The 24,829-nt window shown below is 48.3% G+C and overlaps 5 protein-coding genes across 5 annotated transcripts; 2 read left to right on the plus strand and 3 right to left on the minus strand.

Moving 5' to 3' along the window:
• Positions 1-1,617: 1,617 nt before the first annotated feature.
• LOC135434461 (transcriptional regulator ovo-like) lies at positions 1,618-2,337 on the minus strand. The gene has a single exon (XM_064691058.1). The coding sequence runs from the start codon at positions 2,335-2,337 to the stop codon at positions 1,618-1,620; it is 720 nt and encodes a 239-aa protein (XP_064547128.1).
• Positions 2,207-11,563, minus strand: Nup153 (Nucleoporin 153kD). The gene is made up of 9 exons (XM_064691093.1): positions 11,322-11,563; positions 10,597-10,860; positions 9,972-10,532; positions 9,382-9,620; positions 4,857-9,294; positions 4,600-4,794; positions 3,780-3,914; positions 3,009-3,073; positions 2,207-2,424 (listed from the first exon to the last, which is right to left on the minus strand). Exons 2-9 carry the CDS (start codon positions 10,774-10,776, stop codon positions 2,340-2,342), a joined length of 5,898 nt encoding a protein of 1,965 aa, XP_064547163.1. The 5' UTR covers positions 10,777-10,860; positions 11,322-11,563; the 3' UTR covers positions 2,207-2,339.
• Positions 11,564-12,128: 565 nt separating this feature from the next.
• Positions 12,129-14,500, plus strand: Ahcy (adenosylhomocysteinase). The gene is made up of 4 exons (XM_064691089.1): positions 12,129-12,290; positions 12,478-12,668; positions 13,221-13,562; positions 13,622-14,500. The coding sequence occupies exons 1-4, from the start codon at positions 12,266-12,268 to the stop codon at positions 14,360-14,362; spliced, it is 1,299 nt and encodes a 432-aa protein (XP_064547159.1). The 5' UTR covers positions 12,129-12,265; the 3' UTR covers positions 14,363-14,500.
• Positions 14,501-15,668: 1,168 nt separating this feature from the next.
• On the plus strand, positions 15,669-17,329 carry LOC135434487 (P3 protein). Its single transcript, XM_064691088.1, has 2 exons — positions 15,669-16,843; positions 16,906-17,329. Exons 1-2 carry the CDS (start codon positions 15,824-15,826, stop codon positions 17,212-17,214), a joined length of 1,329 nt encoding a protein of 442 aa, XP_064547158.1. The 5' UTR covers positions 15,669-15,823; the 3' UTR covers positions 17,215-17,329.
• Positions 17,330-17,648: 319 nt separating this feature from the next.
• On the minus strand, positions 17,649-24,750 carry shtd (shattered). Its single transcript, XM_064691082.1, has 8 exons — positions 23,548-24,750; positions 23,307-23,430; positions 23,070-23,231; positions 21,849-23,013; positions 19,732-21,782; positions 19,238-19,672; positions 18,604-19,186; positions 17,649-18,541 (listed from the first exon to the last, which is right to left on the minus strand). Exons 1-8 carry the CDS (start codon positions 24,605-24,607, stop codon positions 18,086-18,088), a joined length of 6,036 nt encoding a protein of 2,011 aa, XP_064547152.1. The 5' UTR covers positions 24,608-24,750; the 3' UTR covers positions 17,649-18,085.
• Between the last annotated feature and the right edge of the window lie 79 nt (positions 24,751-24,829).

Raw genomic sequence — 24,829 nt, forward strand, 5'->3', positions numbered from 1 at the left:
GCCTGTTAATATTTAACCGTTTTGTTGAAGATTCGCCCGTTACATGTAACAGTGTTTTTCTACATATATATTTTGAAAACTTTATAACGATGAGCATAATTAGTTTCTAATGATTGGCAGCACTCGCATTTAAAATTTTAGCCAACACTGTTAATTGCGAACAGTCCGTTGGGATTTGAATTAAACGTGCGCGCTTATAGCATAACAGTTTGTCACAAAATTCAAAGAGTTGAGAGTTAATATTTTTGTCACGTTTTTAATTATCATACCATTAATATTTACTTATTTACATTATGATTTCAATTTGTCAACTGTTTATTTACGTTCTTTTCGAGCCGCTTAACACTAAGACTTCGTGTTCCAGTTTTGTTTTTCATCTTATGTTATTTGTTTATAAAAAAACACGCACATTATATAAATGTAGTTTTTTCTGTGTCGTTTCTTTAGCTATATATGCATATATATATATATATATATAGCTTGCCGATCTTGTTTGGGTAGTGATTGTTGTTTTTGCTGTTATTCCTGCTCGGCTCGCGATTCCTGCTTTTTGAGAAACGGAAACGGAAGTACGAATCGAATCGAATCGAATCGAATCTTAACTGAATAACATAAACAATGACATACATATACGTAATGAGTTTTTTCTTTTCTTTTTTTTTTAAATAGTTGCTTTCTTCTCTAGATAACCGCTACGCAGCGCCAACCAAAAAGTTGTGGGGCAAGTTGCACTTAAAAATTGTCTAAACAAATGATTCCATTTAATAATGTATGTATATACTTTCATTTTTTGCGCTATTTTTCTTTTTCTTTTTCGTCTCTTTAACATGTTCTTTACAATTTCACAAAATAATTATTACATAATTATCGTTTAAAGTTTTATAAATATGTATGTATAATATTTTTGTTTATATTTATAAAAGCGCTAAAGTTCACCATATCAAAAAAAAAATACAGTTCAAATTTACAAATGTTTGCTTTTGTTGTTGTTTTCTTTAGTTGTTGTTATTGTTGCGGTTGGTGTTTGAAATTAACGGCTGCGTGTACAATCTCTCCATAGCGTGTACGTATAAATGTTTCCCCGACTGGCTTTATATAGTTTTTTATTATATATAATATATATGTATAATTTGGGTTCTAAAATTTGACAAATCAACAAAAATTAATTTAAGTTAATTTAAGAAAAAAAAAAATAAATGAAACTAGATAACTAAAATTTATAAGACTTGCGCGCATCAGATTTGTTGCTGCTGCTGCTGCTGCTGCTGCTGCTGCTGCTGCTGCAGACAATGTGCTTTTGCGTCTGCGTCTGCGTCTGCTTCTTATTCAGTTTCCTTCAATTCTTCGATTTTTGCCAGAGCGCGCATTTGAAAAACAAAACTTATATATGTATGTATATTATATAAAGATGATTTCCAAAAAGTTGTTTTCCGTCAATCCGTTTAGTAGTTCTTGTAGTTCTTGTTTTTGTTGTTGTTGTTGTTGTTGTTGTTGTTGTTGTAGTGTTGCACTGTTCCAGTCTGTTCCGTCACGGGCTGGCGTCCTGCCAACCCGTTCAGTTAACTCTCGTTGTGTTGTTGTTCCTTCTTCATGTGCTTTCGTACGCCGCTTGGCCTTTCAGTCGGCAGCGCTGCGCCGTCGCACCAGCTTATAGCGACTGTGCAGCATGTGGGACGCGGCGGCTGTGACTGTGTCGCTGTGGCTGCTGCCGATGCTGGCTGCGCAGCCGCCTTCCAGTTCGTTGCTGTTGTTGCTGGCGCTGGAATTGACGCTGCTTTTGCGCGTTTGCCTTTTGCTCAGCAAGCTTAATTTGTACTGTCTGGCAACCCTAGCCGCCAAAGCTGCCGCCGTTGTTGTTGTTGTTGCTGCTGAAGCTGCTGCTGCGGCTGCGGCTGCGGTCGGACTGCGCACAAAGCGATATTTGTTGAGTCGTTGTTTTTGTTGCTTCTGTTGCTGCTGCCGTCGCCGTCGCTGCTGCTGCTGCAATTGTTGCAGCTCATTTTTTATTTGCTGGTGGCGTTCGTGCAGCCGGCTGCTGCGGCGCTGTAACATGGCCGTCGCCGTTGGTGTTTGCTGTTCGGAGGGGCAGCTCAGTGTCGTCCTTGTCCTCGTCGCCGTCCTGTGTGTTTCTCTTTCTCCTTCCCGCTGCTGCTGCTGCTGATGCTGCTGCTGCCCGCTGTCACGAATTGTCGTCGTTGTGTGGCTGTCGTTGTGCCTCAGCTGCTGTTCCGCCGCCCCCAATTCGCATCCACGTCCCAGTCCGTGTCCCAGTGTTGTCCATTGTTGTCCGGTTCTGTCATTGTTGGCGGCGGCGTCAGCGGCGGCGCCACTTTCCATTTCTACCGCGGCGGCAGGCGACGCGTCGGTCCGCGTATCTTGCGGCGTGGATTCTGCATGGCGCTGCCAGCGTTTGGTGGATTGAAACTGTGAATGTTTTAGGAGGAGGATGAATTAGCGATTAATTAGAACAGGGTGTTTCTGGTGCAGCGAACAAGCGCGCCTGAAAACACCAAGTGAGTGAGTGAGTGAGTGAGTGAGTGAGAGAGAGAGAGAGAGAGAGAGAAAGAGAAAGAGAGTACATTCAGAGCACAGCCAATCGAGTAAACGAGAGCTTATGCTACTCACACACACACTAAGATAATAAACACACATAAAACACACACGCACACAGAGGTATTTAAGATGAGAAACACACATATGGCACAATGACATGTACAAATGTATAATGTGCATTCAACGAGAATATGTTTCAACATAAAAGTGCCTTATAAATAAAACGTATGCAATGCCAAACTTGTAACGGTTAATGATGCATTTTGTTATTATTTGTGTAAGTAAGTTTGTTTGCGTGTGTGTGTGTGTGTGTGTGGGGGTGTGTGCCTGTTTCAATTTAACATTAGGCCAAATTAAACAAAAACACTCTCTTTCCTCCTTGCACACATTCTCTGCTCACTCTGATCTGTAGCAAGCGCACACGGCTATATTGCCGTCTCTGTTACTCTACTTACGCGAATATATTGGCTGGCGCAGGCGCACCGGCATTAAATTGGAACGGAGCGGCGTTTGGCGATGACTGGAAAAGATATTTTTGGGTTTTTGTTTTTAAAAGTGTTGTAATTTAAACAATTCGAATGTTTTGTTTGTGTTCGCTAATTTTGTGGGCGCAAATGAAAATGTTAAGAAAATTTGCCAGCTTTCAGCATTTTGCACATCTTTTGTTGATTTTCCAACACTTTGTTTTTTTTTTTTTTGGCAATTTTCTTTGTGTATTTAGGTATGCATGTGTATGTAAAATTATGTGCTATGATTGGGCGGCCAAAGTAAATAAAGCTTGAAATGGAATAATTGTGAATGTGATCATGTAATGTGTATGTGGGGGGCGATGTGTGGGGGGGTGGTCGGTCGGGAGGAGGTGGGTGGGTGGAGTGGAGGTTGTGTTTTGTTTCTTGTTAATTGAAAAGCTTTATTGTCAGTGCTTGTCAAACATTTCGCGGCCGAGCATGCAAAACTGAGCAATACAAACAATAATTTATATATACATACATATTTATATTCATATATAATTGGAATTATATTTAATCAATGTGCAGTTTGACAAGCACAGTGGGCAGTAAAGCATGCTTGATAATGTAGAAAAATGACATGTAATAGAAAATGAACGATACGAAAGTGCCAAACTAACTACTACTATTAATAACAAATATATAAATACATATCAAATATTTATATAGATACACATATAGATATCTAAATCGAGGTACTGTCCATTTAAAGTTTACCTGCATTTGCTGCGCTGAGGCGGTAAAATTGAACAATTGATTTGCTGCTGGCATCATGGATGATGATGTGCCACCAGCATCAGTTGACGGCGCAGTGGCCCCAAATTGGAAAAGTCGTTCCGTTCTTGGAAAGAACTTCGTTGGCCACACCATTTTAAATAGTAGTAGTAGTAGTAGTAGTAGTAGGTGGTAGGTGGTAGGTGGTAGGTGGTAATAGTAGTATATTTTGATAGTGTTGGTAGTCGATAGTAGGTAGTAGTATTTGGTAGTATTTGGCAGCACAGCAGTTGTTTTAATTATCGGTAGAAGTAATATGAGTAGTAAGAGTAGGAGGTAGTTATCGCATAATCGTGCCCGTGCCCAAAGGAATAGTTTTTTTTTATATTATAATTTTTTTTTTTTTTTTTTTTTTGATGTAGCGGTTTGGGAGTATTACAATGGAATATATATATATTTGTTTTTTTTTTTCCAACAGTACAGAGCAATGGAAGAAGAGAAATAAAAAATAAAGACAAGAAAAAGTATAAGTACAAAACGAAAATAATATTTTTTTTGTTTTTTTTTATGTTTTTTTTTTTTGCTACTAATATATGCATGTGTCATCGATAAACGATAACAAACACAACAACACGCACAGTTAACGACAATAAACAACACTGCCGAAAATGCATGCACAGTAATAGAAAAAACAGCCGCTAACAGCAACAACAATAATTGCAATAATTGTTCTCATTTTTAAATGTACGTTTCCTTGAAACCAGATATTAAACTACGAGTGTTGCCTGGCTGAAAAATATAATATGCTTGGTGTTAAACTTACGTCGCTGTTGCCCGCATTGCCGCCAGCTGTTGTTGAGTTCGCCGAGAAATTAAATGCCGTCGTCTGTGGAGCAGTTGCCGTGAAATTGAAGGCTGGCTTTGGCAACGCGCTGCTGCTGCTGCTGCTGCTGATGCTGCTGCCACTGGCAGCGGCATTCGAGGGCGTTGCGCCAAAGTTGAAGACGCCGCCGGCGGGCTGTGTAGAGATTGAATGTTGTTAATGGAACTGTTCAAAATACGTTGTTATACAACACTTACCGCAGCTATTGGTGCGTTGGCGCTGACAAAATTAAATGCCGGTTTAGGTGTTGCTGCTGCAACAGTTGTTGTTGTTGTTGCTGCTGCTGCTGCTGCTGCTGCTGCTGCTGTTGGTGTTCCCTTGTTGTTGCTGCTGCTGTTGAATATGTTTGTCAGCGGCGAGGCGACGCCGCCGGCACCGGGCGCTGCATTTGTACCAAACGGACTATTCACATTGCCAAATACGGCGGAAATTGTGCCATTGCCGCCGGTATTGGGCTGTGCGGAGGCGGCGCCAGCTGCAGCTGCTGCTGTTGTTGTTGTTGTTGTTGCTGCCATGCCAAATGGCGAGCTGACCGCCAGCGGCTGCATTGCATTTGTTGTTTTTGTTGCCGTATTGTTGCTGCCGAACAGGTTGCTGCCTCGGCTGCTGCCAAAAATGGACAAAGTTGTGGAGGAAGTTGCAACGCTTGCTGCAGGATTATTGGCAAAAGGAGTAGCTGCTGCTGTTGCTGCTGCTGCAGCTGCTGTTGTTGCAAATGAAGTTGCTTCTTTTGATGTTGTTGCTGTTACTGCTGCTGTCGGCCAACCAAAGTTGGTCAGTGTTGTTGTTGATGTGTTGCTGCCAATGTTGCTGCTGCTGCTCGTTGCGAGGCCGGGCGCCAGATCGCCAATTGCTGTTGCCGATGCTGTGGGCTTCGGTCCAAAGCTAAAAGATGGGCTGGTAAAGCTGCCGCTGCTGCTAGCATTGATGTTGCTGCTGCTGCCAAAGGTGAACATCGCCGTGTTGCTGCTGGCGGGCACTTGGAAGCTGCTGCTGCTGCTGCTGATGCTGCTTTTGGGTGTTGTTATGGAGGAGCCGAAGATGCCGGCATTGCCAGCATTGGTGCTAGCTGCTGTTGTTGATGTTGCTGGCGCGCCAAAGAAGAAATTGTTGCTGTTGCTGCTGCTGCTGCTGACGGCAGTTTTAGCTGCTGCTGCTGCTGCTGCTGTTGACATAGCTGATTGGCTGCCAAAGACAAACGTTGTTGCTGTGGCAGCTGGCGCAAAGCTAGTTGCTGGCGCAACTGTTGCTGTTGGCGCAAAGCTAGTTGCTGGCGCAAAGCTAGTTGCTGGCGCCACTGTTGTTGCTGCTGCAGCTGCAGTCTGTGGGCTATATAAAAACGAAGCTGTTGTTTTTGTCCCCGTTGCTGCTGGCAGCGTGCCGCTGCTGCTGCTGCTGCTAACGTTGTTGCTGCTGCCGCCGAAATTGAATAAATTTGCTGGTGGCTTGAAGCTGATGCTGCCGCCGCTGCTGCTGCTGCTGCTGCTGGTGGTGTTGGTGCTGCTGGTGCTGCTGGACACGGCTGTGTTGGACGCAAAGCTGCCAAAGTTAAACAATTTGCTCTCCGCGGGCTTTGCTGCGGCACCTGGTGTTGTTGTCGTTGCTGCTGCTGCTGCTGCTGTGTTGCCGCCAAATGCAAATGTTGGAGTCACTGTTGTTGCAAACAAGTCCTGGCCGCTGCTTGATGTTGCCGGCGCCTTGCTGCTGCTAGCCGGCGCTGGCTTGTCCGCTGCCAACGACAACTGTTGCTGCTGTGCTGCATTGTCGCCAAGCTTGAAGTCCACCGTTTTGCCAGCTGTTCCTGTGCCAATTTTGAAGACATTCGTCGCTGCTGTTGCTGTTGTTGTTGAACTACTGAATGTTGTTGCTGCTGCTGCTGTTGTTGTTGTTGTTAGAGTTTTGTTGCTATCGGCCACATCCTTGCCAGCATCTACTGCTGCAGCGGGCGCGAACCCAAATTTGAACTGCGTGACTGGAGCAACAGTTGTTGTTGTTGTCGTTCCTGCTGCTGTTGCTGCTGTTGTAGCGGCCTTTGCTGGGAAGCCAAACATAAACTTGGGCACAGCCGGTGCGGTTGAAGCTTCCTCGACAGTGGCGCCGGGCTTCAGTTGCTCACAGCATATGCATTTGTTGCGGCTGGTATCATTTTGTGCCATGCATGCCTCACAATTCCAGCTGCTCGACTTTTGTGCCGCGATCAGCTGCTGGAAGCCGGCGTCCGCCTTAGGCTGCACAACAGCTGTACCGGCGGCGGCGGCGGCTTCAAAACCAAATTTAAAGCTGTTGCTGCTGCTGTTGTTGTTGTTGGTGTTGTTGGTGCTGCTATTGCTGTTGCTGTTGCTGCTCTTGGGATTGGGAGACTGGCAGGCAAGGCATTCATTAAGGCTGGCCGGGTTCATGATCATACAACAGCCGCATTCCCACATATTTGCCGGAGGCTTGAAGGCATCACCAAAGCCGCTAGGAAAACTGTTGCTGTTGCTGCCAAAGCTGCTGCTGTTGCTGCCGCTGTTTTGGGCAATGCTGGACATGCTCAACTGTGTGCCAAGGCTTGTGGTTTTAAGGCGCGCCGTCTCGTCCTCAGCTGGATAGTTAATGGCCGGCGCAGTTGGGCCAGAGGCAGCAGCATTAGCTGCTCCTTTAGGTTTTGGCTTGGGCGTCTCGCAGGCGACGCATTTGTTCAGCTCCTGCTTGTTGCGCAACATGCACGCCTCGCACTCCCATTCACTGGCGGATTTCTTAAACTGATCACCAAATCCTCCCGTTGCTAACGGAGCTGCTGTTACTGCTGCTGGAGCTGCTACTGGAGCTTCTGTGCGCTTGGGCGGCAGCAGTACATCAATCACGCTGCCGGTGCTCTTCAAGTTGCTGTTGCATGTGGCACCATTGAACTGCAACGAGTTGGGCAAACACTTGGTCGCCTCATCCACTGCAACGGGCGGATCAAATATAAAATTATGCTTCATTCGTTTCTGTGGCGACGCAGATGTCCCGGCAGGATCGGCGCAATTGAGTGGCTGCGGTGTTGCAAACTGATAACGTGTGCTTGAATGGCCGCGACGGCGAATGCTGCTGTTGCTGCTGTTGTTGTTGCTGTTGCTGCTGTTGCTGTTGTTGCTGTTGTTGTTGCTGTTGTTGTTGCTGTTGTTGTTGCTGTTGTTGTTCAGCTTGGGCAGCTGGGCAGTTGTTGCTGAAGTTGACATCGGCGGCGGCGCAATAACCAAATCAAATGTCGGCTCGCTGGCCATCATTGGAAAACGTATATTGGGCAAATCGAGAGGCGCTGGAGGCATCTGCTGCTCATCCACAATGCGCGCATCTTTGCGCAACTGATGGGATAAACGTGAACGCATCTTATTCGTATGACTCTGGCTGCCCGTGGCCGTGCCTGTGGCCGTCACCGTGGTATTGGAGTTAGCTGCCAAATTGGCGGACTGTTGATGCTGTTGCTGCAACATCTGTTGCTCCTCCAATTGCTTGGCATCAACTAGGGCACGTGTGCTGGGCGCCACACGATGCAAACGTCGACGTTCGAGCAACTGCAGCATGGTGGGCACCAGTAATTTGGAGCTATTATCCGGATCGCTATTTCGATTGTTATTGCTATTGTTGCTGCTGTTGCCGCCGGTGTTATAGCCAAATGCCAAAGTATGATTGGGATAGGAATAGGGCTTGGAGCCGGCGGTCAGGTGTCTTGAGCTGCGCTGCAATTGATGTTCACGCAATGTGCTACCCATTTTCTTGGCATCCATAAGCGGCGTCGTATGATTCTCCAATAGATTGAGTATACGTTGCGCTGTCAGCGATAAGCCAGGCACATTGGCGCTACCATCACCAGCGCCGGCACACAGATTCCCACGTGGTCGCATCTCGATGGGCTTCATGCCGTAGCTGCTGTGACAGATATTGGGGCGAACAGGATTACTGTTGCTGCAAACGCTATCGCTATTCGATGGCGCCGGCGAGCTGCCGCCCGAATTGATTGGCAAATTGCCTTGACTAAAATAACGATTGTTGGCCGAACTGCCGCCAAAGGCGGTGGGTCCCTGATAAAATGGTGAATTGCCCGACATGCTGCTGCTCAACAGACGACTATCGCTCAACGCTGAGGTGCTGCCATATATGGAGGCGTTGAAGCGGCGGCGATGATTCAGCGAGTTGAGCGATAGTGTCGAATTGTGGTGTTGCAGCAGCGATGTTGCATTCGCATTTGTATTGAACACCGATTTCCGGCTCTGCAAATTGCCATAAAATAATTGGTTGCTATTGCTATTGATGTTGTTGTTGTTGTTGTTAAAGTTGTGCATGCGTCCACAACCAAAGCCTGACCCTCCAGCCGCATGGCTCTCATTGCTCTCGCACTCCGATTGGGAATCTGTGCCGCCGCTGCGCTTAGTCTGTATTATATTGTTGTTGTTGTTATTGTTGTTGTTTGTCTCCTGGCGCATTGTTTGTTGTTGTTGTTGTTGTTGCTGCTGCTGCTGCTGCTCCTCATTGGGCACCTCGTTAATAGTCTGATAGCTGCGCCAGTTGGGCATTAGGCCGCGATGACCCAGCAGCGATTGCCGCTTATAGCTGGGCAGCGCCATTTCGCGGCGTTCAGTCATTGGCGCAATATTCAATGAGCGTCGCGAGCTGCTCAGGAGATCAGAAATGAATGAAGATTAAATGGAAATTGGATATTGGTTCCACTTCTATTTGGGATTTACAACACAAACTTACCTCATTGGCAAATCCCCGCTGGTGGCAACAGCTGCCTCACTGCTGCTGTTGTTGCCGGCGGACATGAAATTGTAGGCGGGCTCGCGCTGACGCTGATGTCCGTAGAGGTTCAAGTGCGTTGAGAAACGATTCGGTGGCGCTTGGCTGCGCAGTGCATCGCTGGCAGCTGGCGTTGAGGCGTGCAGCTGCGGGCGACGACGCTGTGCATTAAATTGAGGACTGAACGTGCTTTCAATTGGCTGTAGGAGATACAATTTTCAATTAATTAGTTCCAGGTCAATTATAACATTTAACAACTATCTATTGGCAATTTGACAACTTGTCGATAACAATATATAAATGATGAATTACAAAAAAACCAAATAATATTGAAGTTTTTCTAGATAACTCCATTATCAATATAAGATCCAAAGATCCTTTCAACAGCAAAAGTTATTGGTAATTGGCAAGGTTATGTAATTGTTCTTTGTTGTCTTTTTCTAATAATTCTTGCGTGTTTAGACATGAATTTGGCAGCTTTTGATTCGAGTAGCCTGTCGTTATCGATAATAAATAGAAATAAGTGTGACCATATGATCTGCTGGGCCTACCTCCATGCGCTTGCGCTTTTGCAGTGGCTGTGCCGCACTGCTGCGGAAATTAACACTGCGATTTGGCTGTTGCGATCGATAGTTGAGTTGCTGTGCACCGTCGTCGGCTTCGTCGTCGTCCTCCTCTTCGGCGTCCTCGTCATCATCGTCGTCGTCGTCTTCGTTAGCGACCAGTTGACGTTTGCGCAATAAACTAACATTATATTCGCTGCGACGCGTCTGCTCATCCTCGCCGGCCAGATCGTGTTCGGCTATGTTATCGGCCAGCTGAACCTCCTCTTCGTTGAGATCCTGAGCATTTGTGCCGTCATCGACGGCAATATCGGGCGCATCATCTGCCTCGAGTTGTATGCGACGACGGCTGTGTTTTTGTTTGATTTGAGTTGTCAACGCGCTCCCATTATGCTGCGACAGCGGCAGCTGCGGCGATGACGACGATGACGACTGTTCCCCAGCGACTGCGGCGGCGGCGGCATTTGGGTCAGCAGTTGGTGAAAACCATTTGCTTAGTGAATCCGGAAGTATGCTGGATACCCGCAACTTTACTTTGCCCATGATGGACTAAAGAGGGGGGAGGAGTCGAGATTAGGCATGGCAATGCAATAACAGCTGCAGCTGTACTTACATTATTGTTGTTTTTACTGCTGCTACTACTGCTGCTGCTGCTACTGCTGTTGTTGGCGGCCTCATTTGCGAGTCTCAGTGGCGTGCGCGGCTGCGGGGTTTGTGTTTGTTGTTGTTGTTGTTGCTGTTCCTGTTGTAGTAGTAGTTGTTGTTGCTGTGGGCCATCCTCAAATGCGGACATCATTGGATTTTAGCCGGCCCCCCCGTACACGCACAAAATGCAACACTGTGTGCAGGACACATGCACACACGCATGCAAGCAAAACTATAGAAAAAAAAAGTAGAAATGAAAATGAAAACGGCCACACTGTTGCAATTCCACGCGTGAGTCTGTGTGTGTGTCAAATGCGTGTCTGTGTATGTGTGTGTGTGTGTGTGTGTCACGACGAGATTCCAACACACGCGGCGCGCTCTACTGATGATGCCGCTGCTTGTTCTCAAATTTAGCTGTTTCTGCTTCTGGACCAACACCAGTTTGCACTTTGGCGCCACGATCGCAGACTTTTTCGCTGATTTTATTTAACACTAAAAATGGTTGGCCTTGCACTGCGGACGAGCATTTTCTAGCTTGAACTATTTATAACGAGTTCCGATTTTTTTTTGTCCTACACTTTATAAATTATTTAGTGAACTCATTTAACGCCACAAAATATATATGTATAAGTACATATGTATGTATATAAATGAGTCGCTATTAGAGCCACGCAGCCGCTTGCCCACACTTACCCCTCCCCTGGTAATGAATGGCTGTTATTGCTTTTTTTTTTTAGCGCATCGCACGCCGCGCGCGCCGCTTTTGTCCGTTTTACAGTTTTGGCACTTCTCCCCGCAAGCTGCCTGTTTGATTGCTGAACGTAGAATTATTTTTTGTCTCTTGCCTTTTTGCTCTTTCGCAATTCGTAGTTTTTTTATTGCACACACACACACAAACTGACATCAACGTCGCGCTGCGGTCGAACTGTGCGTCGCCGTCGTACTTTGCATTCGGCCAAAAAAAAAAAACACCACGCACGTATTGAATTCAATTTGTTAGCGCACAAAGCACTAGCATTCACTCATTTGCCAGTTGTTTAGCACATACATTATGTGAATTAGTTGTTTAACCAATTAAATATTTAATTCGCACACTAAAAAATAAACTGAGGGCGAAAAAAAGCACGATTTGGAAAACGCGTGTGTGCCAGGTGCAACGAGTAGCAGATAATCTTTAAGCGAGTAGCGAGTAACGAGAAATAAAATGGCGCCGATATCTCTGCGTGTGACAATTTGCGCTTACCAACAGCAGTGCTGTAAACCTAGAAAACTATCGTTAAGAGCGCGCTCAGATTAAACGTTTAGAATATTTTATAAAGATATATTATACGCATTAAAATATGTGTACATTGCTTTATAAAACAATCGCTTTGCTTGTAATGCGCCGATAGGTATTGCACAATATACCATTTTGTTAGAACGATACTTGGTATTTCGCTTAGACCGCAATCGATACTCAAGGAAGAATGCAATATCGTAAATTGAGCAACTCAATGAATATATCGATGCAGTGCTCGAATCGATAAGTCGATTTATTTCATACGATCTTAACTGTTCTATTTTCGCCACTTAACGTTGCGCGCGTCGTCAATTCGGTCGTGTGTGTGTCTCTCTGCATTAATCAGAATCCTAGCAAGATGTCCAAGCCTACGTACAAAGTTGGTGAGTTAAAAATAAAATCAAAATCTGCGCATCATCTGTGCGCCACATATCTGCCTAGTAATGCCGGCAAAAGGCAGGTACGCACACACATATGCATGCGCACATGTTTCCAGAGGTTAAAGCACATTGTTGCCGTGCCCGTTGTTTATATTTTCTGTCAACCGTATCTTATCTCTCCCGGTGACAGCCGATATCAGTCTCGCCGAATGGGGACGCAAGGCGATCATCATTGCGGAGAACGAGATGCCCGGCCTGATGGCGTGCCGCAAGAAGTACGGCCCATCGAAGATCCTGAAGGGCGCTCGCATCACCGGCTGCCTGCACATGACCGTCCAGACGGCGGTGCTCATCGAGACGCTGGTCGAGCTTGGCGCCCAGGTAAGCAATTCCCTTAACAGCTGTCACCATGTGCGCGTCCTTATCTTTCGTGCTAACAAAAACAAAAACAATCAAAAAAAACAAAAACGCGCCGAAAATTCTATTTTTTCACGCTTGGGGGTCGCGCGTGAGTTCAAGGCGCACCGATAACAAACAAAAATGTAATCTCTGGGGGTCAGTGGGGCCATCGCAAGAACCCATTGATATGTTAACTTGTTTACCTCCTAATCTAAATGAATTTCATCACGAAATGTAAAGCGCATTAAGAGAGAGGCATATCCGATCCCATTAAGTAAATATATTTATATGTATACGTATGTATATATTCTTGATCATGTCCTTTCCACTTGAAGTTATTTAAGTACAAGGCTTTCGATCCTTTTATGAATATCTGTAAGACGGATCGGACTACTTATCTCGTTGCATAGAAACGAATTAAACGATGCTCCCTTAGCAAGAGTATCCTGACCCAGACTAAACCACTGCATTGCTCCTGTGGGAATAGCTTATCCAATGTTTTAAATGTACTGTCCTGATTTTGTGCCCCCACAGGTCCAGTGGTCTAGCTGCAACATATTCAGCACACAGGATAATGCTGCGGCAGCCATTGCGGCCACTGGAGTGCCCGTCTATGCTTGGAAGGGTGAAACCGATGAGGAGTACATGTGGTGCATTGAACAGACTTTGGTCTTTCCCGATGGCCAGCCTCTCAATATGATCCTGGATGATGGCGGTGATCTGACCAATTTGGTGCACGAACGTTTCCCCGATTATTTGAAGGGCATCAAGGGTCTCAGCGAGGAGACAACGACCGGTGTCCACAATCTGTACAAGATGTTCAAGGACGGTCGCCTGGGCGTGCCGGCCATCAATGTCAACGATTCCGTGACCAAGGTGAGTCGCCAAGTGTCCATGCAGCAATCGGTTTTACATCTCGATTATCATCTGTTTAGAGCAAATTCGATAATTTGTATGGCTGCCGGGAGTCGCTGATTGATGGCATCAAGCGTGCCACAGATGTTATGATCGCCGGCAAGGTCTGCTGTGTGGCTGGCTATGGTGATGTGGGCAAGGGTTGTGCCCAGGCCCTGAAGGGCTTTGGCGGTCGTGTTATTATCACCGAAATTGATCCGATTAATGCGCTGCAGGCGGCCATGGAGGGCTATGAGGTGACCACCATGGAGGAGGCCAGCAAGGAGGCTTCCATCTATGTGACCACCACCGGCTGCCGTGACATAATCAACTCAACGCATCTGCTCAACATGCCCGACGATGCCATTGTGTGCAACATTGGCCACTTCGATTGCGAGATCGATGTCGACTGGCTGAACAACAATGCCAAGGAGAAGGTGAATGTTAAGCCGCAGGTGGATCGCTATACGATGCCCAATGGCAAGCACATTATTCTGCTCGCCGAGGGTCGTCTGGTCAATTTGGGCTGTGCCCATGGCCATCCCAGTTTTGTCATGTCCAACTCGTTTACCAACCAGGTGCTGGCCCAGATTGAGCTGTGGACCAAATCGTCCCAGTATGCTGTCGGTGTGCATGTGCTGCCCAAGCTGCTCGACGAGGAGGTGGCCAGTCTCCATTTGGATAAGCTGGGCGTCAAGCTCACCAAGCTGTCCGACAAACAGGCCGAATACCTGGGCGTGCCGCAGACGGGACCCTTCAAGCCCGATCACTACAGATACTAAAAATACCCCACACAATACACAACTACAAGCCCCTAAAATCTTTGTGCGATCACGTTTTTATATACGTAACTATATACATATAAGAACGTATTTTTGCAATTTATCGTAAGCTTCAATAAAATCAAAACTTGAAATTTACTCACATTCACATTCAATGCTATTTCGTAAGATTTCTCAATTGCCGTAAATCGACATAGTTTATCATATATGTATATAAGAAATCTGCTGTCTCCCATTTCTAGGTTAGAATGCAAACGTATATTAAGATGATTTTCAATGTAGGATTTTGTACTAAATTGAAGCGGAACAAGAGCTTGCAAAATATTTGATAAGCCTGTTCGGGCTAGCATAAGGAACTTACCTTCATTCAAAATTCTTTTTAGGCAAGACTTCAAAAACAACGTTCGTTCATTTCCTACGGCGAATTAGATTGGCAAACTTTCTATTTCCTGAAAATGTTTATCTCATATAAATCCTTTTTTTGGTTATTTGTAATAATACAAATTTAGTGTACAGAAGCAAGACTTGTTCCGTCTGAACCCTTTGTGTAGAATGGGACCTCAAATAATTGTATCATCGGAAAGTTGTATTTGTATATAAAAGCCTTCTAAGTTTTTGTAATTTTCATTAGAGAATCGCAGCTTACAAACCAACGTGGTAGTTTTTAATTGAAATTAAACCAAACAGAAAGAAAAGCATATTTTCGATTTTGAGGTTAGTTTTGAAAAACGAAAATAAACTGGCAAATCAAATTTTCATGTTATGATGTAGTATATTTTAAATATTTATGTTTTCAGCTATAACAAGAGCTTTAAAACAAAAACATATTACAAAAAAGCATTGATTACAATTAAAGTTAAACTAAATTTGGTATTTTTACAATACTGGCTTTAACATTGAACCTCCTCAAAGCCAAACAGATAATGTTAAGAGTGAGAAGAAAGCAACTGGGCAAAACAGCTGTTAAGATCACAATTAACACATGTACACACAGTTACATGCAAACACACACATGCATACACGACATGCACACATGCAGCTATGTTAATTGACAACCTGTACGAATCTAACTCGTTTTTGCCTATGTGTGCGTGTTTTGTGCTGCCAGCTAACAGCTAATGTTAATAGTGTGTGAAGAAAGCAACTGATCAAAACAGCTGTTAAGATCACAATTAACACATATACACACAGTTACATGCAACCACACACACACATACACGACATGCACACATGCAGCAATATTATTTGACGACCCGTACGAATGTAACTCGTTTTTGCCAATGTGTGCGTGCATTGTTGCTGTGAGTCTGTGTCTGTGTCTGAGGCTTCGCTCTATTTGGCATGCACCCAACAGAGTAGGCTGCTGCACTTAGATACGTTTTGTTTTTTGCTGTAAGTTTTTTATTAATCGGTTAGATTGTTGATTGCGCAATTAGAAATATTGGAAGATTTTCGGGCGAAATGAATATGACGAACTGGCTCCTGGTTGTGGCACTGATGCTGTGTCAACAGACAGTGCCCAGCGCCAGTTGGCAGGCGCGCTTCGAGCCCGAGCTGCTGCAGCTGGAAATGGAGCGCAGCGGCGAGGTGCAGCTAACACTGTCCGACATAGCTGATGCACTGCAACAGACGGGCCGCTACAGTTTCCGTCTGCAGAGCGCCGCCGAGCAGCTGGCCAGCGTGGCGTCCGAGAATGCCAGCATACCCATGGAGCTGGTGTCGCACAATGGCTGGCAAGGACGCATTCGCGTGGATGCCCACTTTCTGGGCGAGGCAAAGATCACGGTGCGGCTGTACGATGCGGCCAGCAATACCAGCTCGCCGCCACAGAATGCCGGCAGCAATGCGAGCTCGTTGCTGGTGAAGGTGGTGCGACCGGAACGCGTCATCGATCATGTCTTCGTGGGCTCCATAATACTGCTGATGTCGCTGCTGTACATTAACTTTGGCGCTGCGCTCAATGTGGATGTGCTGCAGGGCATCATAACGCGTCCGGTTGGACCGTGCATCGGCTTTGTCACCCAGGTGCTGGGCATGCCGCTGCTCAGCTATGCGCTGGGCGTGTTCATCTTTCCCGGCTCACCGGCCATGCAGCTGGGCCTGTTCTTTACGGGCATTGCACCGAGCGGTGGCGCCTCCAACACCTGGTCAGCGGTGCTCGGCGGCAACATTAATCTGTCCGTGCTAATGACAACGGTTAGCAATGTGGCCGCCTTTGCCACCCTGCCGTTGTGGATATTTACGCTGGGTCAGCTGATCTTCGAGCGGGCGGGCATGGAGGTGCCGTACGGCAAGATCGCCAGCTACTGCGCCAGCCTGATTGTGCCCCTGCTCATCGGTTTGGCCATACAACGTTGGCTGCCACGCTTGGCGCAAGTGCTGGTACGCCTCCTGAAGCCGATCTCCGCGTGCCTAATACTCTTCATCATTATCTTTGCGATCGTCACCAACTTTTATCTATTCCAGCTGTTCTCGTGGCAGGTGAGCTGCTCTTTTATATCCATATATACCAGTCCATCATCTAACCTACCGCCCAATAACAGATTGCCGTTGCCGGCCTGGCTCTGCCCGGATTGGGCTATGCGGTCGCCTGGCTGGCGTCCAAGCTGTTGCACCAAAACGCTGTCGATGCCCTGACCATTGCCATCGAGACGGGCATACAGAATACGGGCATTGCCATATTCTTTTTGCGCACCACCCTGCCACAGCCGCAGGCGGATCTGACCACAGTGGTGCCCGTGTCGGTGGCCATCATGACGCCGCTGCCTCTGCTGGGCATTTATTTATATCAGCGCTGTTGTCGTCGCAAGGCTGTCGAGCCCAGCGCTGGCGAGCATCAGCGCATTGTCTGAAAGCAAGTGAGAGTGCTCTGGTCGGGAGTGTCCGACTAGAAGATACCCTGAACCTAAATCTCCCAGAAACAAGCTAATGCTTTAGCCAACAAATATACTTTTTTTTTCTCCCCTATTTTATTGGTTACTTAAAAATGAATTTATTCATTTTATAAATCATAAATTTTATGGAGCACAACCTATAAAGCCACAGAGTATTGGAATTTGGCAATTTCCCAAAAAAATCAAATACATATATGTATATCTGATCTATCAAATTGGATGACTCTAGCTCTTACAAGCTAACAGATTTGCTCAAAAACAGGACTTCGATATCGATTTTTAATCGATTTCTTGGGAACTGGACAAGCTATCGATGATCGGAAACAAACAAGCCCTTGCTATGAGATCGACGCATTTAGACAGACTGACAGACGGACATGGCAGAGAGAGAATTTGCTAAGAATACATTATACTTTATGGGAGTCGGAGCTGCTTTTAGCTGCCTGTTACAGACAATTTCACAAAACTATATTCAACGGGTTCAGGGTACAAATAAAGGGGTACAATTTTGTAAGATTCTTTTTGTATGTACAAATATGTAAGTGTATGTAAATATTAACTACATATATTTTTTTATAATAATTATATTTCTTATTGGAAGCAATAAAAATTGTAAATCTCAGCGTTGCAAGGCGCAGGAAACAAATTAAATTGTAAATCTCAGTGCTGCAAGGCTCAGTAAGTACCGCAAGTGCTGCAAAACACGAGCGTTAGCTGAGGTCAGCTTTAAAAACATAATCGATAGCTAGTTGTGGCTTTGGGAATTCGATAACAAATTGCCAAAGCCGCTGTGCGATAACAAGAAATGTAGGCGCACAGATTTGATTTTTTAAAAGGCAACCTCGTCCTGTTGTTCCTCGACACTTTCTATGGACAAAGCTTGGAATATTTTGAGCACACCGTATATAGTTTGCGGACCCAGCTGCAGCTTGTTGAACTCGATTATTATGCGCAGGTAGTTGATGGGGCCGCTGCTCAGATCGACACTGCTCAACATGTCCGGCAGCAGATTGAAATAATTAACGACACAGAAGACACGCTGCAGATCCTGTGCACAGATGCTGGTTACATAGCCCGGCTCCAGACGCTTTTGGGTAACAAATTCACGCAACGGTATACATAGCTCACGCGTCCATTGCTCCAGCTGCAGCTTGGCAATCTCCTGCATCATCTGTATGAGCTCCACGGAGAAGAGCGTATGCTCGCTGGGACTTTTGCCCAAATAGGCTTCGATAAGCTTTACCTGCCATATATCATTGTTGTTGGCCACCTGCTTGGTGACATGCTGCAAGCAAATCGAAAGGTGAGACGAAAAATATAAAAAAAAGGGGGAAGGCGCACACTCACATCGTAGAGCGTTAAGTAAACGGGCAGCAGATGCATGCGATCCTTGACCACCGCATTGTAGAAGAGCAGCATCAATTGATGGCGCTTACTCAGCTCTGTATAGCTCAGCTCTATGCCCTTGGTGTTCAGAAAGCGGCTGAGAAATGGCTTGACCAGACGCTCGCTGGCGAACTGTTGCAGATCATTGACATCCACTTGCCAGCAAATGCTCTGCTCCATGGTCAATGTTTGGGCTAGCATGCTCTTCAAACGATCCGGATCCTCCAGATGGGACAGACGACCGGTGCGCTTCTTAATGTCAATGGGCGCACTTAACTCCAATGCCTTTTCCAGCTGATGCCAGTTGCGTGAACGTTCAAAGCACACGGGCCAATAGTTCTCATCATCCACAATCACCTGCTGAAGTGTGCTCAGCTCGGGCAGTATACACGGCGCAATGGGCAGGCGGCGCAGCTCGGTGGAGCCCACCTCCAGCACCGAAATGTTGCACAGGCACAGCTGATGGGTGTCGATATCGCGCGGCAAAAACAGGCGAGGCTCCACGGCCAGCACATAGAGATGACGAAGCGCCTGCAAATGGTATCTAAGGAGTCGCTGGATTAGCCACATCCTGCAAATATAGTCAAGCACTCACCGATTGTCGTTGCTGTGTATGGGAAACTTGGGGAAGAAGGCGCAGACGAGCGCCGCTATGGACTCTGGCGTCTTGGCAATGGTAAAACGGCCGGCGCCCAGAAAGAGCAGACCCAGCGACATATGTATGGCCATGTGGGAGCCGTATGTTATGTGCGGATATTGCGGTCCAACGCGTGATCTTAGATAGCGTATGATGCGCAGAATTTCGCAATTGCCGGAACCGGCAAACACCAGCGAAATGGATATAAGCAGCACCATCAAACAGCTCTCGATGGTTGTGCGGCCGGCACACTCGCCCATGGGTGTGCCCGGAAAGCCGAGGAATTCCTTGATAACGGCGCGCAGTGTGGTAAATGCGACCGGATTCTCGGTGCCCGCATATTTCAGGCCAATGCAGAAGGCGGCGCCCGCCAAAATGTTGCAATACGCTTGTCTGCAAATTAGGTGGAATATAAATATACATATGGAATCGGCTTGGCCTGGGCAACTTACGTGATGGCCTCATAGTCGACATCGCTGTCCTCGGGCGGCTCATCTTCGCGCGTGGGCAGACGCAGGTGTGTGCGCAGGGTTTGGGGAAATTGCGCTTGGAACCAGTCGTTGTCCGGCTGAACCTGCTGCCACAGGATTAGGCCGCGTGCAATGGTGCGCAAGAGGAGAAAATCTGGACGCACCATGTCCAGCAGATAGCGTGAATCCGGTGGCTGCATCCACTCGGCAATTGCCGTATTGCCCGAGTCGAAGAACATGAGACCCAGCGCCAATGTGGCGCCCGGTGCGGTCACATCAATGTTGACGCTATCGCCCTCGCGCACCTGGAACGAGGCCAGGCGATACTTCTCCTTCTGTGAGCCGCCAATGGGCCGCTTGATGCCGCCAACCATATAATAATGCAGCGTATCGGGCAGCTGAAGATCACGTAGCCCGGCCGGAGATTCACCCTGGCCCAGGGTGACCAGGCCGAGTGCCAAGCCGGCAGTCATTGCATACGATTCACGCTCAACGCTATTCTCCATTTCGGGACCGGGCGGACGTCCAATCTCCTGGAGCAACACCTCGGCAATGTGCCGCTTAGCCGAGCCCTGATATAGCAAACCGATGCCCATCAGAGCGGCCACCTGTGTGCTCTGCGGTATGTCCAGCTCCATGGCAGTCGCCGGCAGCAGAGCCTCCAGATGCACGCTCAGCAATTTTGTTGTCTTGGTGTCCATGCTGCCGCGATGCGCCGCCGAGATGCCCAGCAGCAGGCCGACGCTGGTCATCTCATCGCACTTGACCAAATACTTGTAGACGCTCATAAAGGACAGCGACTTGAGATGGCCATTAAGGCCGAGAGCCATCAGAAATCCGGCATGCTCCAGTGCATTGTTCGCCTGGGTCTTTGGCTTGTTGTAGACAATCCATGTGGAATCAATTTCCAATGCTTGCGGTGAGATTTTAAGGCCAGTCGCGACGCCGTTATGAAACGATGGCCACATATGCATATTGGCGGGAAACTCAATCTGTTGCATCTCAATGGTGGTGCCCTTGACCGGCTCCCGGCCGACCAGGCACAGCTTGGGCATGGGCATATTATCGCTCGGCCGGGGCAACAGGGTGCGCAGCGTAAACATGCCCCGGCCCAGCGGCAGGGTCATGGTCCGAGCACAGAGCGCAAATAGCTGTTTCTCCTGCTCCTCGATGAACTCGTGATCGCTGGTGCCGGGCGATTGTTGCACCTCGATGGCCACCGGATCGGCGCTGTTGAGCAGACGACGCACCTCCTCGACACGCATGTCGTCCGGAAAGCGGAGACGCAACAGTTTTGTGTCCATATTGTCCATGCCATCGTGTCGCAACTGCTCGGCCTCCGGCTCGGCCATGGGCCATTCACCGCTGCACGGCGCGATGCGAGGCGACAGTGAATCCTCCTTGTAGACGCGCCCACAATGCGGCTGACCGAAAGTCGTTTCGAGAAATGGCAGCTGCGCATGCGCCGCCAGCTCGGGTCGCAATATCAGCTCATAGGCGGCCATGCTGCTGCCCATGGGCGGCATTAGACGCGCCTGTTCCAGCGACTCGGCTAGCACCAGATGCACTGCGGCCGGCAAACGTTCAATATCTCGACGTGTCAGCTGCATGCATAGCAACAGCTCCAACACCTGATGGCACCGCGGCACATCCACCGAAATGCTGCGCTTGGGCCGCTTCTTAAAGTTCGATTGTACGGCGCCGAAGATCTCGAGCAGCTGCCACCAGTGCTTCAGCTTGGTGTGGCCATGCATTACCAGCGAGACCAGCTGCACCATATTCCGGCTACGCTCATTGATGCACTCCAAATAGCTAAGCGGCGGCACTTCCTCCCGGCCCAGCAGCACATGCTCCAGCTGCACATGGACACTGGGCGCCGGCATGCGCAACAGCTCCTGGTATAGCATCAGGGCGCCATGCTCGTTGCCCAGCATTGTCAGCTTGGTCGTCTTGTGTGTCAGCTCCGGAAAGTCCAGATGATAGTGAAATATATAGCTGTCCAGCTGCATGTCAATGGCCAGTTGGTGCAGAAACTGCAAGTAAATAAATACAATAAAAATAATAGTATTTTATTTTTAATTATTATATAACACACTTACCGAAGCCAGATAGAGGAGCGAACTGTGAAAGACCGCATCCATTTTGAGATCCTCGTAGAGCATGTGCAGCCCATAGAATATGGCGGGCAGCATGCGAAACAATGGCGCCGTCACGTCCACACTGTACGCATGCGGCGGATCTGTTGGGCAGGCGGAGAGCGCAGTTTGCAGCAGCATAAATTCCCAATCATCGTCGGTATAGTTTTCGCAGTCGTTGTATTTGCGTCGCTTCTGTGGCTCATCCTGTGCCGCGCCACAGCCCATGTGGTGCGTTTGCATTGGCGGCGTGGCACAGCGTGCATAGGACTCATCCACCTCGGCACTCAGATCGTTGGCTGTCGCCGTGCCCATGCAGCCCATGAGGGCGAGCAGTGTGCTGCGGAACAGTTGCCACTCCTGCTCGATGCTGTAGTCGCGCGAACCGGGCGGATTGCGTGCACTGTACCAGCGTATGATGAAGTGCAGGAACTGTGTCGGATTGAGCACCTGCCGCAGGGCGGCCACACAGCGTGTAATGAGGCGCGTATCGTTGAGCAGCGGCAGGGCAATGCGCAACATGCGCCCGGTGGCATAGACCAGGGTCAATCGATTGCCGGCCGGATCGCGCAGCGCTTTGCATATGTTATGCGCCTGCCGTTGCGTATAGGACATGGCCTGCGGCTGTATGGGCGACAGCATATGCAGCTCCAGTTCCTCATCGAAGGCGTTCAGATCGGCTGCCGCTTTGGTCGGCAACAGGCTGCTGCGACGCACCTCCACAAAGGAGCTGCTCGCTGGTTTCAGCTGGGATGGCAGCATGGCCTGCAGGGGCGTATGCGCAGCGGGCGCACTTCCTGGCGTGGGCGTGGCACTGTGCACACTGGGCGCCGTCGTAGTCAGCTGCGGCGTTATGTGCACCTTGGAAATGAGCACAGTGCCCGTGTATAATATAAGATTGCCGCCCGGATCCAGCACAGCAATCATATGCAAGCGCTGCAGACCCACCGCATCCTTGGCGGGCAGCGTGGAGGCCATCGTGGACAGCTGCAGCTCGCTGGTGTCATAGCCATAGATCAGCACCAGCTGCAGGCGGCAGGAACGTGGTAGCAAATAGCACAAATACGTTTGACCCACCAGATCCGTGTGGATGAAGGCGCGGGTCGCCATCTCACAGAATTCGCGTTGCCTGCAAACGGAAAACGTATTCAAATGCGAGCTGGTAACAGTTCTGGTCAAACTTACGTGCCGTATGTGTTCTCCGTCCAGATGTGCTCCAAGCACATCTCCGGCTCAATGGGCTTGGCCGGCTTCACGTGCGTCATCTTGCGCATATCCTTTACGGACACCGACTGCTGGCTAATGCTATTCTGCAGCTGACTAAGCGGTGTGCCCAGCGAGGCGCGACTGCGTGCGAGTGAAACCAGAAGATTAGTCGATGGAATTGACAAATAATAATACAACGCGGCGGTAGCTACTCACTTGGATTGCCCGAGGACGCCGCTAAAGGATTGCGACTGACTAAGGCCATATTTGGAGAAATTGTTTGCCGGCGTAACCGGAGTGTTGCGTCCCAGAAAGGATGCGGTGCTCAGCTTGGGCGTAGCTGCAAAACAAAACAAGATGCGAGAGCTTAAATCGTGAGATTATGAAGTCGAAGCTTAAATACCCTGATATAACCCATTCCCCTTGTGTTACAGTGTATATTTAAAGGTTTACCCACCGCCTGTCAGCTTGGTGGAGCTGAAGCTATGGACACTGCTGGTGCCCGGTGTGCCGCGATGTCCCTGCAGCGTCTGGTTGAGCAGCTCCTGTTGCTGCTGTTGGCTTACATAGTTCACCTCCTCGGGCGTCACTTTGCGCAGACGGGCAGCAAAATGCTTGAAGAACTTGGCATCATAGAGCAGCACGAGGTCCGAATCCTCGGCTGTGAAGACCACACTGTATTCCGGTTCGGTCATGTATCCAGTGGAACTGGTGGATGTTTTAAGCACAACCGGGCAGGCTTCGTGCAAGGGATGCGACATGGAGAACAGACGCGGCATTGGTATGGACAGATGCGAGACGAGTGCATTGCTGGAGTCCTTCTCCAGCAGCAAGCCGTGCTCCGTTTGCCACAGATGCGAGACGGGAAAATCAAGATTGGCCAAGAAGTCATCACCATCATCACAATAGACGCGCAGTGCATCCTGATCCACCACACAAATGGCCGTCAAGCTGTCATCCTCCGGTTGGACAGCGGCGCGCAATTGCGCCAAGCGACCGCGCACAAAGCGACGATTCAGGAAACAGGCGAACTTCACCGGCGTGTCGCAGGTGAAGCACATGCGCCGTTGCACACCATCATCGTCATCGTTGAGTCCCTGCGTCCAGATCACCGTGTGCTTGTTCACATACAGCTCCTCCTCGTTGTTCACTATGTAGTCGCACATGGGCTCCTCGCGACGCTGCTTGATCGGTTCCAGCAACTGTTGTGGCAGCGATGTCAGCTGCATGGCAGCGGCGGCATTCGGTCCGCACTTTTTGGTCTGCTCGATTAGCTGCTGGCGACGCTGGGCGCGCTCATAGCTGGCCTCGTAGTCATCATAGATTTCGCGTATGCTCCAGAATTCTTGTGGCTCCTCTGTGGCGGCTGAGATATTGACATTTTGTAGACGTTGCAGCAGCAAATGCTCGGCGGGCAAATATTTGGGCAACGGCGGTTCTGTGGGCCCGGGATGCTCCTCTGCCGCCTGACGACCGCGAGGAATGAATTCCAGTGGCGGCTCTGCGACGGCAATCATCTCATTGCATGCATCCAGATTTGCGAGTTTCTTGCTTGCACAAACAGTCGCACACTACACAAAATCAAAGTACTCAATATGACAATTGGAATCTTTAACCAAAATGCCGGCCCAGTTGTTGTCGCGCCGGCAAATTTGTATCAGAAATGTTATCGTTATCGGACCCGCATGTAACATCAATAGTAGTATCGATAGCCATGGTGAAATGATTTTAAAAATACC

This window comes from Drosophila montana, unplaced genomic scaffold (genome assembly GCF_035044405.1).
Source record: "Drosophila montana isolate Dmon_TW-CO22-7 unplaced genomic scaffold, ASM3504440v1 contig_3325_1, whole genome shotgun sequence".
NCBI classification, from domain to species: Eukaryota; Metazoa; Arthropoda; class Insecta; order Diptera; family Drosophilidae; genus Drosophila; species Drosophila montana.